Source organism: Delphinus delphis, chromosome 16 (genome assembly GCF_949987515.2).
Source record: "Delphinus delphis chromosome 16, mDelDel1.2, whole genome shotgun sequence".
Taxonomy (NCBI): Eukaryota; Metazoa; Chordata; class Mammalia; order Artiodactyla; family Delphinidae; genus Delphinus; species Delphinus delphis.
The window spans coordinates 16,010,703-16,027,302 of NC_082698.1; the positions used below are offsets into that span (position 1 = coordinate 16,010,703).

The window sequence follows — 16,600 nt, forward strand, 5'->3', positions numbered from 1 at the left end:
TTAACTTTTTAACAATTTTTTCATTTCAGTAAATTTGTTTTGATTGGTTGGACTGTTTAAGAGGAAGAGAAGAATCTGTTCATGTTTTTCAACCTGAGGGTGAGAAGAAATGGTGTTATTTCATTCCTAAAAATGGTGGGAGTATAATTTCACTTAAGGAAATTTTACCCACTTGTTTCTGTAGCTCTGTGCAGCAGCAATTCATCCTGTTCACCTTTTCTAAAAGCAAATGCAAAAAGCCATTAGACAACTAGCACTATAAATAACAGAAATAATATAACAAAACAAAACCTGCAGTCCGAACATATACAGATCTGCCCCTCAGGGCAGATCCTTTCCAACTACAAAGGACTTGATCAATTAATTTTTCATTTGGGCTTTATGTTATCTACTCCTGTCCTGGGTTTTACCAAATGAGTGCCCTTACCTCCGAGGTTTCAGGTCTTTTGCCTGTCATACACGGGATATCTCTTTTCGGTTGAGGGCAGGCCTGCCAAAGCATCATCTTATGCAATAACTAGTAAGATCCATTCTCAAATATGTGAGTTCTTCTCACTTTGATCAGGATCAAAAGGAAGTTGGAAGCTACTCTGAATGCTTGACATTTCTAAAGCTCTCAGCATCAATTCTATCAACAGTGTTGCTGAGCCTGATCTAAGGAAAACCTGGACTGGGAGGCCTGCTTCCTTCCAGGTGGCTCCTCTGAGGTGGCAACATGAGTCAGCACCCTGCCGCTGGATTTGTAAAGGATGACGACAGAGGGAACGTGGCCACGGAGAATAAGGAAGGATCAGGTCAACTAAACTGATCACATCTGTTCTTGGCTACACTTACACCTGCTATTAAACTTGAAAAGAATACCTTTATTTAAAGCACTTTGCTTTTCAGATGTGATGTTTTTCGCCAGACCATACATCACCAGCTTATCAGCTATATTGATAGTACCATTCTCAGAACACTTCTCAACTGACACTGTGTGGACATTCTTGATAAATCCTTTTACAGAAAGCATTACATTCTGATTCAACATTAAATTTTTCAGTAGCTCTATTATTAATTGAGAACAGCTTCCATTCAATTCCATTGGTCCTGGAAAAAAATTGAATATTAGAGTTAATCGTCAAGTTCCTGAAAAATGATATTTAGATAAATTATCTAAGGATAATAAGCAAAAGGCTCACTGATTTTAGCTAGGTTTAGGTATGCTTTGATGTACTACTGCTGTTGCATTCAAAAAAATCAAACTTAATAAATATTCCTCAATCCCTACTATGTCAAGCACTAATTTAGGTCTAGAAGCCACAAAACAGACAAATGTCTGCCTTTGTGGACTTACATTCTAATGGTAGAAGCAAACAATAATAAAGATAATTTTCCAACTCTCTGAGTCAAAACCAAAGCAGACTGTGAGGAAATCAGTGTGTTATTATCTGCTGGGACCTCTGGGTAAAGAAACCAGGAATAAGAATAAAACGCTACTTTAGCATTTTAGTTCCGTTTATTCAAATTCCAACTGAAGGGCTGAATAAATACGCAGATACGGTATGAATAGGAAAGTAGCCCCAAACGGTGCCATTTGAATGTCTCTAGCCTCTGTGACGAAGCAGAAAGACCCCCGCACAAGACGTCAGATGACTGACCCCAGTTCACCCTGGCCCTGCCACTTAACTAGCTTTGCAACCTGAGGCAAACCAGAATCTCTGAGCCTTGACTCTCTGAAACTAATCTGTAAAACAAAGATGGAACAAATGAACATAATTTTTGTGAGAATGAAATAATAATAAAAGGTATGAGATTTTTTGGTAAACTCTGCTCGATATTTAGAAATCTGGGCTGTTGCTTAAAATACGTTTTTAAAATTTTTAATTTTATTTTTGGCTGCGTTGGGTCTTCATTGCTGCATGCGGGCTTTCTCTAGTTGCGGTGAGCGGGGGCTACTCTTCGTTGCGGTGTGCGGGCTTCTCATTGCGGTGGCTTCTCTTGCTGTGGAGCAGGGGCTCTAAGCGTTGAGGGCTTCAGTAGTTGTGGCACGTGGGTTCAGTAGTTGTGGCTCGCAGGCTCTAGAGCGCAGGCTCCGTAGTTGTGGCGCACGGGCTTAGCTGCTCCGCGGCACGTGGGATCTTCCCGGACCAGGGCTCGAACCCATGTCCCCTGAATTGGCAGGCGGATTCTTAACCACCACGCCACCAGGGAAGTCCTAAAATACTCATTTGTTTCAGACTCCGTGCTATAAAAGGAAGAAAAACATCCCACAGACACCCAAATTGGAAAGTGACTTAATTGTGTACCTTCAAGGGAACATTTAATAATTTGGAAAGGAAGCTCCAGGTGGCTGGCAGAGATTGGCTGCACTCTGCAAAGAGGCAGAGTTTCAATGTTTCCATAGTCTGCATAGAGCACTTTCACATCAGCAGCTGATGTCCCCAGAACAACGGCACGGTACCAGAAATCATCACCTGAAAATACAGAGGAATCTCAGGTGAGAAGTTACATTCAATGATGCCCTCCTCCTTTAAGATGGTTATTCACAGTTACATTTACATCACTTAGAAATTCACACCAAGATTTCTGACTTCACGCCAAGGAGTTTAGATTAAATAGGAGCATCACATATACTCCTTGCAGATTCTACCCAAAAGACAGTTACAGAACTAAATAGAAAAAGGCCTAAAACCACAAGGATAGAGAACAAGAGGGAAGACAGTGTAATAGTGGAAGGTGGAAAGCAAATATGTGAGTGGAAATGATTTAGCAGAGCTCAACTAAAGCTGGGTGTAAAGAAGCCAAGAAACATCTCAGTTTGCATCTCAAATCCCCAAGCAATCAAGGCTCAATAATTGATGCTACTCATTCAAAAGTTGGAGCAAAGGTGGAGATGAAATGGGGATTGGATAACAGAAGCAGAGTTGCTTCCCCAAGGCACGTGAATAAACTTTAGTTTATAAACACATTTACACATAATATCTATTTTTAAAGTTGCTAAAGAGAATGCTCAGTTTTATGTTTACGTGTTTTAATAACGCTTAGAAAATTCCCCCTTTTCAGGTAACTGCTCCTACCCATGGGCAGAAGACGAGTGTCCTCCCCAGAGAGGACGAACCAGAAAGACTACGGACTGGGGAACGTGAGGCAGAGCAGAAGAGGGAGTTTACAAGAACCCTGCCAGGCAAGCTATGCACTCCAGGGAGGAGACGACCGTCTCAAGCAAAAGCACTTCAAGACACAGGCATCAGGAGTTCCCAGTGAAACGGCAGAGCCAGGTCACCCTACAGGAAAGTCCACTAAGCAGACAAGGTCTGCCTGTGCACAAAGGAACCTCCAATTAGCTTCTCAGTGCTTCACCTTACATAAATGAACAGCGAAAGATGACCAGATAGTAGAAGAAAGTCTCTGACATGAAAGAGAAGACTGAAACAAACAGGAACTCAAGGAAACAGAGACCCAAAGACGGAGAAGACCATGAAAATTAAAAAATGATATTAACATCCTCGGAGAAATGACCTTCCATCCTTGAGGCAAGTACAAGACAGTTATTAAAAACCACACACTTGAGAAACAAAAAAAGCTACTGAAACCAAAAATGTGATATTAAAAATGAAATACGGAAGGCTGGAAGAGAAAACTGAGGAAATCTCTTGGGAAAAAAAAAAAGAAAAAAAAACAGCAAACGAAATTCAGCAGTAGAGTTTAAGTCCAACATGAGAATACTTGGAGTTCATAAAGGAGCAGAAAATAAAAGAAAGGAATAAAAAAATTCAGGAAAAATTTTCAAAACTGAAGCTCATGAATTTCTAAAGGGCCCACTCACTGGGTGCTCAGTACAAAGGTGAAAAGAAAACCAGTGCTGAGTCACATCATAAAATTCAGGGGCTTCCCTGGTGGTGCAGTGGTTGAGAGTCCGCCTGACGATGCAGGGGACATGGGTTCGTGTCCCGGTCTGGGAGGATCCCACATGCCGCAGAGAGGCTGGGCCCGTGAGCCATGGCCGCTGAGCCTGCGCGTCCGGAGCCTGTGCCCCGCAGCAGGAGAGGCCACAACAGTGAGAGCCCACGTACCGCAAAAAAAAAAAAAAATTCAAAACTTGAGATGAAAAGATTACCAAAAGTTCCAGAAAGGAGGAAAAAAATACGTACAAAGTTTGGAGAACCTGAATGACATCTACCTCTCCACCAGCAACATCCACGATGCCTTCAAAGTTTTAAGAGAAAGATGATTTCCAACCTAGAATTTTATCTACAGGTAAGTTATCAAGTAACTATTAGGGTAGAATAAAGACTTTTTCAAACATGAAAGATAACAAAATTTATCTTACATGTACCTTTTCTCAGCTTCTAGAGGATGAGATAGATATACCAAAATATTAAATCAAAAGTAAAGGATCCAGAAAACAAGTTGAGATGAGGGAGGGAGAAATCTAGCCAACAAGGTGGGGTGGGAGAGAAATCCAAGAAACATAGGGGGTTCGTGCTGAAACAATCTCCAGTATGATGGTGAAAGGAAAATTTCAGGATGACAGCTCAGGTCTGGAGGACAAGCAGTCTGGATAGGAGTGTGTCAGAAGGCTGGAGCTGCCTACAATATGATAAAAGTTGATAAAGTACAGGCAGTATTCATGGAGAGAATTTATACCAATGCAGAGAACTGGAGATCATTAGTGAAAGTATATAGGACACTAGTAACAAAAAAGGCTGCAAAAGAAAAATGTAATTATAGTAACTACGTGGGTAGGCTGTGAATACTGTTTATGCAAAACTAATAACGTAATACAGAATACTTATCTAAACAAAAATTATGACACATTTCTACTGGGAAGAAAGAGAGGGAAATTGTAGATCTAGTTGTCATACAAAAGAAGAGGGAAACGAAATACATTTTTAAACTGTAAATCTAAATTTTAAAGTGAACACTGTTTGGGGAATAGAAAAGAATCTTACCTGTGTATCTGGCACAGCACGCATCTCCAAGTTTTGGTCTATAGGCCGATCGACTTTTCTGAGCACTGCAGTATTCTAACAATTCGGCTGTCAATACACACAGTTTTTCCTGATCTAAAATATATATAGAAAATGTTTTGTGAAGAAATTTTCAATGCTACTATTTATAATAAAGTATTTATATAAAAAGGAAAGTCAAATCTAACCACTCAAAAAAGAACCCATATATATTAAAATATACATTTATATTTTTAAAATAGATAAAGCCAAAAAAAAGATAAAACCACTACTGGTTACCTTGTGGGGAAGGGATGCAAGACTGGGAGGGGGCAAGAAGGAAGCCACTGGGGGGCTAATTTCTTGATCAGGGTGGCTATTCTAGTGTGTTCATTCTACAAAAACTTGTTCTATTAAGCTGCAGTTTTACGACTGTTCAGTATACTTTTCAGTAAGTGTGTTATAGTTAATTAAATGAAGCAAAGTACTTTCAATTCATCATACCATATGTTATTGTCAGGATGCAATAATCCTAAGACGCTGCTTTCCACTATACAGTTTAAAGTTGATTATTCCTAATACTGGAGGATAAATTTAAGAGCAGTTATTGTTATCACCACAATTCTTGGTTTGACCATTTGAAAAAACTTTTTTTTTCGTTTTTTTCAGCTTTCAAATACCTGCAAATTATTTTGAATAGCAAACTTGCACTAACTCAGCCTCTGATACTGCAAGAATAAAGTTAAATATGCTGGGGCTTCCCTGGTGGCACAGTGGTTAAGAATCCGCCTGCTAATGCAGGGGACATGGGTTCGAGCCCTGGTCCAGGAAGATCCCACATGCCACAGAGCAACAAAGCCCATGCACCACAACTAGAGCCTGCGCTCTAGAGCCCGCGAGCCACAACTACTGAAGCCCGCGGGCCTAGAGCCCATGCTCCGCAACAAGAGAAGCCACCGCAATGAGAAGCCCGCGCACCTGAACGAAAAGTAGCCCTCGCTCACCGCAACTAGAGAAAGCCCGCACGCAGCAACGAAGACCCAATGCAGCCAAAAATAAGTAAATAAAATAATTAAAAAAAAAAAACTAAAATACACTGAAGAGATGCCTTAATTGTAATCTTTCACGAAATAAAAAAGGAAAGTCAATATTTACATGCTACTTTTCTTCATGATTAGGGCCAGTGTAAAAGATTTCTCCAAGTTTCTAAGATACAGTAACACTGTGATTATAGACTGATTAGGAAGTACTTTTCCAACGTATCTAAACTGTTTTGGTTCAAATTCTCGTAATGCTTGTAGAAGGTTAGCTTAGTAATAAGTACAATTCAATACAGACAGTACCTATTTTTAAACAAGAAATTATACAGTAATTAAGGATGCTGCTTTGTTATAAAAAGCTGTAGATGATCAAGACCAGGTGGAGTAGGTGCTGAATGCACGGCATGTTCACATTCATGTTTTTATAATTAAATTTTCCTGAAGTGTTATTATGATCAATTAAAACATGAGTGAAACAGAAATCATCACCTTCTTCTCCCCATCACTTCCTAAGGAATTCAGGTAAGTTCATTCTACAGTTTAAAAGACCAGCATAAATGTGTCTCAAACTCTGTTTGGTTTCTTACCTGGCATTTCATTTGGTAGAGCATAAAACAAGTTTGGGTTTACGATTTCTAATACGCTTGCCTGTACAGTTTTATTAACTGGCAATTCTATTGTCCTCCACTGCTCAGCTGAAGAGGTGGCTGAAAACATACGAAATACAGGTCTCTCATGAAAAAGATAACATTTAGTATTCTACTGAATACCAACATTCCCAAATTCCCAAAACGAAAATCTGTGTTTACATAAAACAATCTGTTTAATTTGAGGGATTTTGGTGTGCATTACAAAAAAGTTCAATCTATAATAAGAATCCTTAAACTATTATGCTCCTATAGTATATTTCAGTAGTATATTTCCATTTCTGTAGTATATTTAATTCTTAAAATTTACTCAAACTTTAAAGGATACATAGCTGTATGATACACGTCTGCCTGACAAGTAATTACATTAAAAATGAGTACAGGGCTTCCCTGGTGGCGCAGTGGTTGAGAGTCCGCCGGCCGATGCGGGGGACACGGGTCCGTGCCCCGGTCCGGGAAGATCCCACATGCCGCAGAGCGGCTAGGCCCATGAGCCATGGCCGCTGAGCCTGCGTGTCCGGAGCCTGTGCTCCACCACGGGAGAGGCCACAACAGTCAGAGGCCCGCGTACCGCAAAAAAAAAAAAAAAAAAAAAAAAGAGTACAGTGTTTAATAAAAAAGCCATGTTTCAATAAATATTAAACTAACTTTACTTATTACTAATCTATTTCCACAAAGCATATTTCTACAGGAAAATCATGTCACTTGGAATAGAAAAATTTTCTCAGCCTATAAAAGCAAAGGATAACATAGATTTAAATAGCAGTTTAAAAATGTTACCTTGAAGCCATGGGGCATCAATTTGAAGACCATGTTTATTAACAGGACTGTTTTTCACTAAGTCTTTACATGGTGAACTAGCTTTTAAAACCAGATGTTCTTCAATCAGAACATCAGTAATTATCCTGGGATAAGAAGTGGAAAGATCGGTGAGTTCAACTCCCACTCCATTTTCAGTGATTTCAACCACTCGGGCTTGGAGTTTTATCCCTGTGACACACGTCTGAAATCTTGCTATGGCTTCTCTGGTCCAGTGTTTGTTTCTAGGCTGTATATCTAACAAATAAAACAGCATTAAGAAGAATTCTGCCCTTAATATGTTTTCTTTGTATTTAATTTTTGATAGTTTGATTAATATGTGCCTTGGCATGTTTCTCCTTGGATTTATCCTGTATGGGACTCTCTGTGCTTCCTGGACTTGAGTAACTATTTCCTTTCCCACATTAGGGAAGCTTTCAACCATAATTCAAAAAGAGTCATGTACCAAAATGTTCATTGCAGCTCTATTTACAATAGCCAGGACATGGAAGCAACCTAAGTGTCCATCAACAGATGAATGGATAAGGAAGATGTGGCACATATATACAATGGAATACTATTCAGCCATAAAAAGAAACGAAATTGAGTTATTTGTAGTGAGGTGGATGGACCTAGAGTCTGTCATACAGAGTGAAGTAAGTCAGAAAGGGAAAAACAAATACCATATGCTAACACATATATATGGAATCTAAGAAAAAAAAAAAAAAAAAGGTCATGAAGAACCTAAGGGTAAGATGGGAATAAAGACACAGACCTACTAGAAAATGGACTTGAGGATACGGGGAGGGGGAAGGGTAAGCTGTGACAAAGCGAGAGAGTGGCATGGACATATATACACTACCAAACATAAAATAGCTAGCTAGTGGGAAGCAGCCACATTGCACAGGGAGATCAGCTCGGTGGTTTGTGACCACCTAGAGGGGTGGGATAGGGAGGGTGGGAGGGAGGGAGACGCAAGAGGGAAGAGATATGGGAACATATGTATATGTATAACTGATTCACTTTGTTATAAAGCAGAAACTAACACACCATTGTAAAGCAATTATACTCCAATAAAGATGTGGAGCATAAAAAATAATAAAAATAAATAAAGATGTGGAGTATAAAAATAAAAAAAGTAAGAATTCTGTGCCCCAAAGCTGCACTTTTTTGCCTCAATAATACCCAGGACTGGACCCTTCCCAAGTTTACCATTCAGGTCAGTGATTTTGAATATCTTTTCTCAATAATCAATTATATATCTACATCCTCAGTGCCTGAGTTGCAGATAATGCATCTACAAATATACTACTGTTTTAGGAGGCTCAGGATCCGTCTTTACTTTCCTCACTAACTTATCTTCACCTGGCATTTTTCCCAATAGGCAAAAATAGAATTATTATTTCTTTTAGAAGCCACTATGGTTACATACACAATGATGAGTTATCAACTATTCTAGTAAAAGATGTTAAACCTACACTTGCACCTTTGTGAAGAGTCTTCCAACGATAATTTCAAAGTATCATATTTAATTATTTAACCAAAAATTATCTTTCTGGGATAACTTTGGCTTATACCCTTATTTTCATAACAGTGGTTCTCAAATGTGAGTGTGCATATGTGTCATGTACAGGGCTTGTGAAAACAGATTTTGGGGCCCCACCCTAGAGTTTCCAATTTAGTAGTAGGTCTTGGATGGGGACTAAGAATCTACATTTTTAACAAGTTCCCACGTTGATACTACTGGCTGTGGGGTGGAGGGGTCATATTTTAAGAAACACTGACATAAAACATGGTGATTAAAAACAATAATCCAGAACATAGTTAGTGTAAAATAAGTAGAAATTAAACAGGCAAAAGGAAACATAAAAAGCATCTAATGCTTCTAGACATGACCACTATTAACATTTTGGTATCCAACCTTTCATAATCTTTATGTGCATATGGAAATACACACATGCACATACAAACTCATAATTCTTTTATAAAGAAATTTTTATAATAATAAAAATAGTTGTAATGTTAGCCACTATTCAGTGCTTTATGCCTTGTATCTCTTTTATCCTTAATGCCTTTTTGAGGAAGGTACCGTTATTTTCCAGATGAGGAAAAGGAAGCATAGAGTTTAAACAGTTTACCTAAGGTTTCACAGCTAGTAGGCAGCAGAGCTGCTTCTAATCTGTCCTCTTAATCACAAGGCCATCCTGCCATCTCTTTCATAACTTGCTTCCTTCACTTAAATCATGAACTAGTCTCCACATCAACACATACTTAACATTTTAATGACTGTGTAATAAGAACGAACACTTAATAGAACTCTGAGTGCCAGACAGACCCTGATCTAAACATTAGTTTAATCATCTTCACAACAAACCTATGAAATAGGTACTACCACTACCCATTATGTGGATCCTCATTTAACCAAGCCTCTACTATTGGCTATTTAGGTTGTTTTGCTATTATTAACAGCAGTGTAATGAATTTCCATGTAGGTGAACTTTGTGAAATAACATGATTATTTCTTTAGGATGAATTATTAGAAGTAAACTTGCTAAGACAAAAGGTAAGAATATTTGAGGCTCTTAAGGAATCCTGCAAAATGTCTCCAAAAGAAAGCATCAGTTTTCACTCCTATCATAAGTATAGAAAAGCAGCTGCTTCCTTACTTTGACATCAACACTGAACATTTTGGCCAGTATCTTTAAATATATGTTTCTAAATTTTATAATGTGAAACAGAAAATAACTTACACAAAATATTAAAATTATAAATATATTAATACTGAGAAATTTATGTACTCTAAGTATTAGAAGACAGTTGAGAAAATTTCTTACTCTGCACCATACCTACTAGCCAGCACTGTATCCCCTGAAATGGAAGTTTTAAAAATTTGGATGGGATCATTTGGAGTTCATCTGCAGTAACTTCTTCAATGTTTCCATAATCCACAAACTGTACTTTAACATTTCCATTTGATAAGATTTCCTTGACTAAAGCACGATACCAATTACCATCACCTAGATTTAACACAGAATTTGTAACATGGAATATTTCCCTTCTATTAAGGTTTGAAATTTTTATCTTGAAAAAGACCATTCTTTGTCTAAAGTAGCTAATATATTTCTCTTCCCAGACAACACCTTTAGTTTTTAATTCAGAAATCCCTAGAAGGAGGATTCTCAAAATTCATTCTTAGAATATCACCGAAGTCTTTATAGCATCACACTTTTACATCTACTATAAAGATTTCATTCATAACCTAACCAATATGCAGAATATTAAGTGAAGTAAAGACTTAATAAACTTGATATTTGTCAAACTGGAAGACTTATAATAGTCTCACCACTAATGAGATTGTTTCACTTGTTACTTGGTAAATAATAGAAAAAATAAACAGAAAAACATGCAATGAAATTAAGGTGTTTCATCAAACATATTTTCAAAATAAACATGCACAGGGTGACCAGAAGAAACAATGAATCTGCAGTGAACAGGTTTCCCACTCTCTAGCTTTTAATATTATCAGAAATTCTGGAAAGAAAAGCATTTGACAAAGTTAGGTAAGAATGTATCATTTGGAGGCTCCTTGTTACAAAGAGAGAAGAACAAAAAAACCCACAGTATTTTAAGCATTCACTTAATTTTGATTATGAAAAATATCTGCTTAAACATCAGGAAGAAAATACACTAAAAATGAGGTTTGAAAGTCAAGAAATAAAAGATTCTAATATAGTCAATATTGTGCCAACTGCAACTTACCTACAAAAAAAGCACAACAAGGTTGCCCTACTTCTGCCTTAAAATTTTTAGGCAACTTCTGCTGGCAATATTCTGCTACCAATTTGTTCAAGTCACTGAGTTTCTTTAGAGCTGAAAACACAATACACATAGTGTTTAATATTTTAAAAACATGCAGAGTAACAGATTTTCATTTAAAGTTGGAAAGTGTTTTGATCATAAAAACCCAGGCATATCCCCAAGCAACTATAAAGTACACCAAATACCTCTCCCTTCTCCTTATTAAGAAATTGGGCAAATAAGTCATTATTTAGTTAATACTCTCAGTAAACCCCATGCCAACAATTTACTGGGCACAGAGCCATGATGATGGCATTGTTGTCAGTATGCTAGAGCATGAGCTTTGCATGTGGACCAGGAAACAGTGCACAAGCCTGCACAAAAAGGAAGTTACATATAAGCTGTCCTGAAGGAGTATATGTAATTACTAAATGGTTGGCACAGATAGTGTCTGCTAAGGACTTTCAGAGAGGTGAGCTCTGTGCACTAAAGGCTTCATAGAGAAATCTGAAGTATGACTTGTTTGCTAGAAAAGGAGAGGGTAATTCCAGAAAAAGAAACGGCTCTGAGGCAAAGTACCAAATTAAGCAGCCAAAAAAAACACTTGCTGGGAGCAGTCTGGCAGAGAAGAGGAATGGAAAGGTGAATCACTGAAGAAGAACACCAGAGATGTGCTTGGAAATATACAGACCGTGGAGAGCTTTAAAATGCCAAGTAAAGGGATCTGAACACTATAGAAGTAAAAGAAAAGTATCTTTTAAATATGTGGCAAAGACCCATCCACAGAAATGGAAATTAAGTTGTATCGACTTAGAATTGTCACCGTTCAGGTTAGTCAAAATAAGAAAGTTTAAGGACACACTGCAGGAAATGGTGTGGGAGAGGGCACTTTCATACACTGATGGTGGACATCAGCCTGGATGGCCTCTTGAGGGCACTCTCTCAAGAGCACAAGCGCACATATCTTTTGACTTAATAACTATTGTACAATTTTAGGAATTTGTCTCAAGGATATAGTCTCAGAATAAAATCACAGATTACAAGAATTGTTTTTAGTGATAAATGCTTGTACACAGGAATTCTTTAGCTGTAGCTGCACCTAGGTTAACTAAATTAGGGTAAACCCACCCAGAGGAATACCATGTAACCATGAAAAGGAATGAGGACGTACAGTGATGTGGTACCCTGGAACAGAAAAGGCCATTACCAGAAATGGAAAAGACATCTAGCGAAACCCAGATAAAGTCTGGAGGTTAGTTCACAGACATTTACCAATGTGGGTCTCTTAAGTTGTAACAAATGTTAACATCTTACGTAATTGTGGTACTATAGAGAAAACTAGGGGTATACAGGAACTCTCTGTACTACCTTGGCAACTTTTCTGTAAATCTAAAATTATTCCAAAGTTAAAAGTATATTTTAAAAAGAACGGAGGAAACACTATGTGAACTGATATCCAAGACAGAGTGGGAGAAAAAGGCAAAGTGCAAATATTATTTATTTTACCATTTATGCCTACATAAAAAGGAATATATATATTCATACAAGCATATGTATAGAGCAACTTTGGAAAAATATTGAGAACATTGAGAAAAGGAACTGGAAGGATATTTAGAAATCTGAGAAGAGGAACTGGGAAACTTAACTTTTCACTATATTCTCTTTTGTAACTTTAAAATTTGTACCATATGCTTGTACAATCACTTATGAAAATAAGTGGCAAATATTTTAAAATAGTAGCCTATCTACCAGATGATTCTGTATGAAGGGATGACAAACCTCACAAGTTGGGAGCCAGTCAGGAACTTAGTTATCTAGGGTAACATCCTTATTTGACAGAGAGAAAACCCAAAACTTAGAAAGGTTAAAATCAATGATGCTCACCAGAATGGCTCAAGGGAAAAAGACGGAAAATACAAAGTGTTTGTGAGGATGTGGAACAACTAGAATTCTCCAACCAACAACTGCCATGATCACTTTGGAAACTTTTTAGCATTCATCGATCAGAGCTGAAAACACACATACCCTTTAAGATTTGGCCAGTAATTTCATTCCTAGGTACATGTTCAATGGAAATGCATGTGCGCTAAATCTGTATGAGAGTATTCTTACCAACATTTTATAGCTCAGAACTAGAAATAACCCAAATGTCCAAGAGTAGAAAGGAACAGTAAACTGCAGTACATTCACACAACGGATCACTATGCAGCAACAAAAAACGAGCTACAGTCACACGTGAAAATGATGGTCCAAACTCACAAATGTGAAAAAAAAAGCAACAAGGCACAGAATAGTACATATTGTATGATTCCATTTATTTAAAGTTCATAAATGGGAAAAACTAATCTATGCTATTATTAGAAGGCACGATCATATTTACTTCTGAAAGAAAGAAGTGGCAGTGATTGTCAGCAGACATGAAGGAAACTTCCGGGTTACTGGTAACCAGAGGTTGGTTATACAAGGTTTTGACTTTGTGAGAATTTGTTATGCTGCACTCGTATTTGTGCACTTATCTGTATGTATGTCATACGTCAATGAGATCAACAATTAAAATTTTTCAAAAATGAATTTAGGAGACATTCTGTGAACTCTAAGCTGGTTTAAACAGAGACTATTGAAAACAGAAAATAATGTCTTACAATGGAATAAAAGGCAACGACGTAAAACCAAATCTTTCTTGAAAGTACAAATACCCACTTGGCCTTTACTGGAAAGAGAACAGTTTCACCACCCAATAACAAACTTATCTTGACCTATTATCTATGCCAGTGTACTGTAAAAAGAAATAAGTAAGAGTCAACTTACCATCCTCTTTAAGCACATGGCAGTAAAATTCTCCAGGACTATACATCACACAGACCACAACATCTACTGTCTGATCAACAGCAAGTTCAACCCACGTCCACTCCAACTGACTGATTTCTGCTTCTACACCCGAGGGAACTGTGAAAATAAACGGACGATTTGCAAAACAAATGGCCAGAGCGGGGAGCTGGAAGCAGGGCTGCTAAAGATAAAGAGTCTGCTTTTGAAGAACTGAATGTCCAATAACTTTCTTAGTGACTTTGCAGGAAAGTTAATTAGTATGAGAATTAACCATTACTACCTCACTGAATTCCAAATTCACATTTCTGATCGACCTTCAGCTGCCAGTGACCCAAACACACTCTTTAGATGAATGCTTGATTTAAAAGGACAAAAGGTACTCAACATCAATTCTTGTTTAAAGTATGAGAACCCATACATTCACAAAGCCACCTGAATTCCAGCACGGACATTATCTGGTGGACAATTTACTTACCACTGGCTTCTTTCATGACACTGGGCTTAACTGTCACTACCCCCTTGTCCCCCACGGCAAAGCCTGCATCGATGAGCACTCTGGTGACACTGATGTGGGGCATCACAGACCTATCCGTAAGTTCCACCAGGGAACTGTTTTCCAACTTGTCCACCACTTTCACTGTGATCATTTTATTCTGTACAATTTTTCTCATCAGATAAATAGCTTCTGGAGTCCAAATTCCTAATGATGGCTTTACTCCTAACAAAGAATTTTTAAAAGAATGTTAAAATATTTCTTATTGCAAGCCTTTACAAATTTAGCTCCTAATTTCCACAAACTTAAGGACTCTATGACAAACACTGGAACCAGAAAGTCCCATCTGAGAAGGATTTTCTAAACATGAAAATGAAGGCAAAATTATAAAGAAAACGTCTGTAAAACGCTTCTATATTTCTATGTAAACAAACCATCATAAATCCATTGATACGAAATGTCCAAAGAGGCAAATCTAGAAGACCGAAAGTAGATTAATGGTTGCCTAGGAAGCTAGGATTAACTATATATAAATGGGCACAAGAGATCTCAGTAGGGTGATGGAAATATTCCAAAAGTGGATTATGGTGATGGCTGTACAACTCGGTAAATTACTGAAAATCACTGAATTGTATACCTAAAACACTGTTTTTTTTTTTTTTTTTTTTTGGCTGTGCGGCTTGCAGGATCTTAGTTCCCCGACCAGGGATCAAACCCACGTCCTTGGCAGTGAAAGAGCGGAGTCTTAACCACTGGACTGCCAGAGAATTCCCTAAAACAGTGACTTTTATGGTATATAAATTATATGTCAATAAGGTTGTTAACAAAATCACAAACAAAAGTATAAAACAATCCAGGAAGAAACACCGGTCACTAATACTGACGTCTGAAACATCTGTAGCATTTACTGAAAGGGCACTTACAAATCAACAACCCCAAAGTTATACCAAGTCATTTCATAAAATTAAGAGCCAAGTAACTTATGAAAAAACATCCAGTCTCACTGGTAATGAAGCAAATTAAAATGATTTAGTTTTTAGCTTATCAAAATTGGCCAAGATGAAACAATCCAGAAATATCTATTGGGCAGGACAAAAGTACCTTCAGTTTTTAAAATAAAAGACATTTTTCATTTTCACTTAAGACCTTTATTGAACAACATATTCACCCTTTTGTTCCACACCTTCTGTCATTTTTCAGACAACTTCATAATTCCATCTTCCCAAAACTTTTTATCTTTTTGAGCAAAGAACTGTTCCAGGTACCTTTTACAGTCTTCCAGGGAACTGACATTTTTTCCATTAAGAGAATTTTGTAAATACCGAAATAAATGGAAATCTGAAGGTGCAATATCTGGTGAATACAGCAGATGAATCAGAACTTCCCAGGTAAGCTGTAACAGTTTTTAACTGGTCATCAAAGAAACATGTGGTCTTGCGTTATCCTGATGGAAGATTATGCGTTTTCCGTTGAGTAATTCTGGATGCTGTTCGTTGAGTGCTGCTTTCAGTTGGTCTAACTGGCAGCAGTACTTGTTGGAATTAATCCTTTGGTTTTCCAGAAGGAGCTCCTGATACAGGACTCCCTTCCAATCCCACCACGTACACAACATCACCTTCTTTGGATGAAGACTGGCCTTTGGTGTGGTTAGTGGTGGTTCATTTCGCTTGCCCCATGATCTCTTCCGTTCCACATTATTGTACAGTAACCACTTTTCATCACCCGTCACAATTTGTTTTAAAAACGGAACGTTTTCATTACGTTTCAGTAAAGAATCGAATGCGGAAATATGGTCAAGAAGGTTTTTTTCGCTTAACTTATGTGGAACCCAAACATCAAAGCGATTCACATAACCAAGCTGGTGCAAATGATTTTCAGCACCCAATTTGGGTATTTTGAGTATGTCAGCTCTCTCCCGCGTGGTATAACGTTGATTGTCCTCAATTATTGTTTTTTGATTTGACCGCTATCAACTTCAACTGGTCTACCCAACCGTGGAGCATCGTCCAGAGAGAACTCTCCAGCACGAAACTTCACTAACCACTTTTGACACATTTAATCAGT

At 37.8% G+C, this 16,600-nt stretch overlaps 1 protein-coding gene across 1 annotated transcript in view; it reads right to left on the reverse strand.

Annotated features, from left to right (window-relative positions):
• TDRD1 (tudor domain containing 1) overlaps window positions 1–16,600 on the reverse strand; it is a 35,315-nt gene continuing 18,715 nt past the window's right edge. The window contains exons 13-23 of the mRNA XM_060033557.1: window positions 14,519–14,761; window positions 14,023–14,160; window positions 11,176–11,286; window positions 7,399–7,674; window positions 6,559–6,678; window positions 6,461–6,463; window positions 4,935–5,048; window positions 2,289–2,456; window positions 862–1,089; window positions 173–219; window positions 1–93 (exon numbers count right to left, since the gene is read on the reverse strand). Of these exons, the coding sequence (XP_059889540.1) occupies window positions 1–93; window positions 173–219; window positions 862–1,089; window positions 2,289–2,456; window positions 4,935–5,048; window positions 6,461–6,463; window positions 6,559–6,678; window positions 7,399–7,674; window positions 11,176–11,286; window positions 14,023–14,160; window positions 14,519–14,761 (1,541 nt within the window). The remainder of the gene's footprint in view (window positions 94–172; window positions 220–861; window positions 1,090–2,288; window positions 2,457–4,934; window positions 5,049–6,460; window positions 6,464–6,558; window positions 6,679–7,398; window positions 7,675–11,175; window positions 11,287–14,022; window positions 14,161–14,518; window positions 14,762–16,600) is intronic.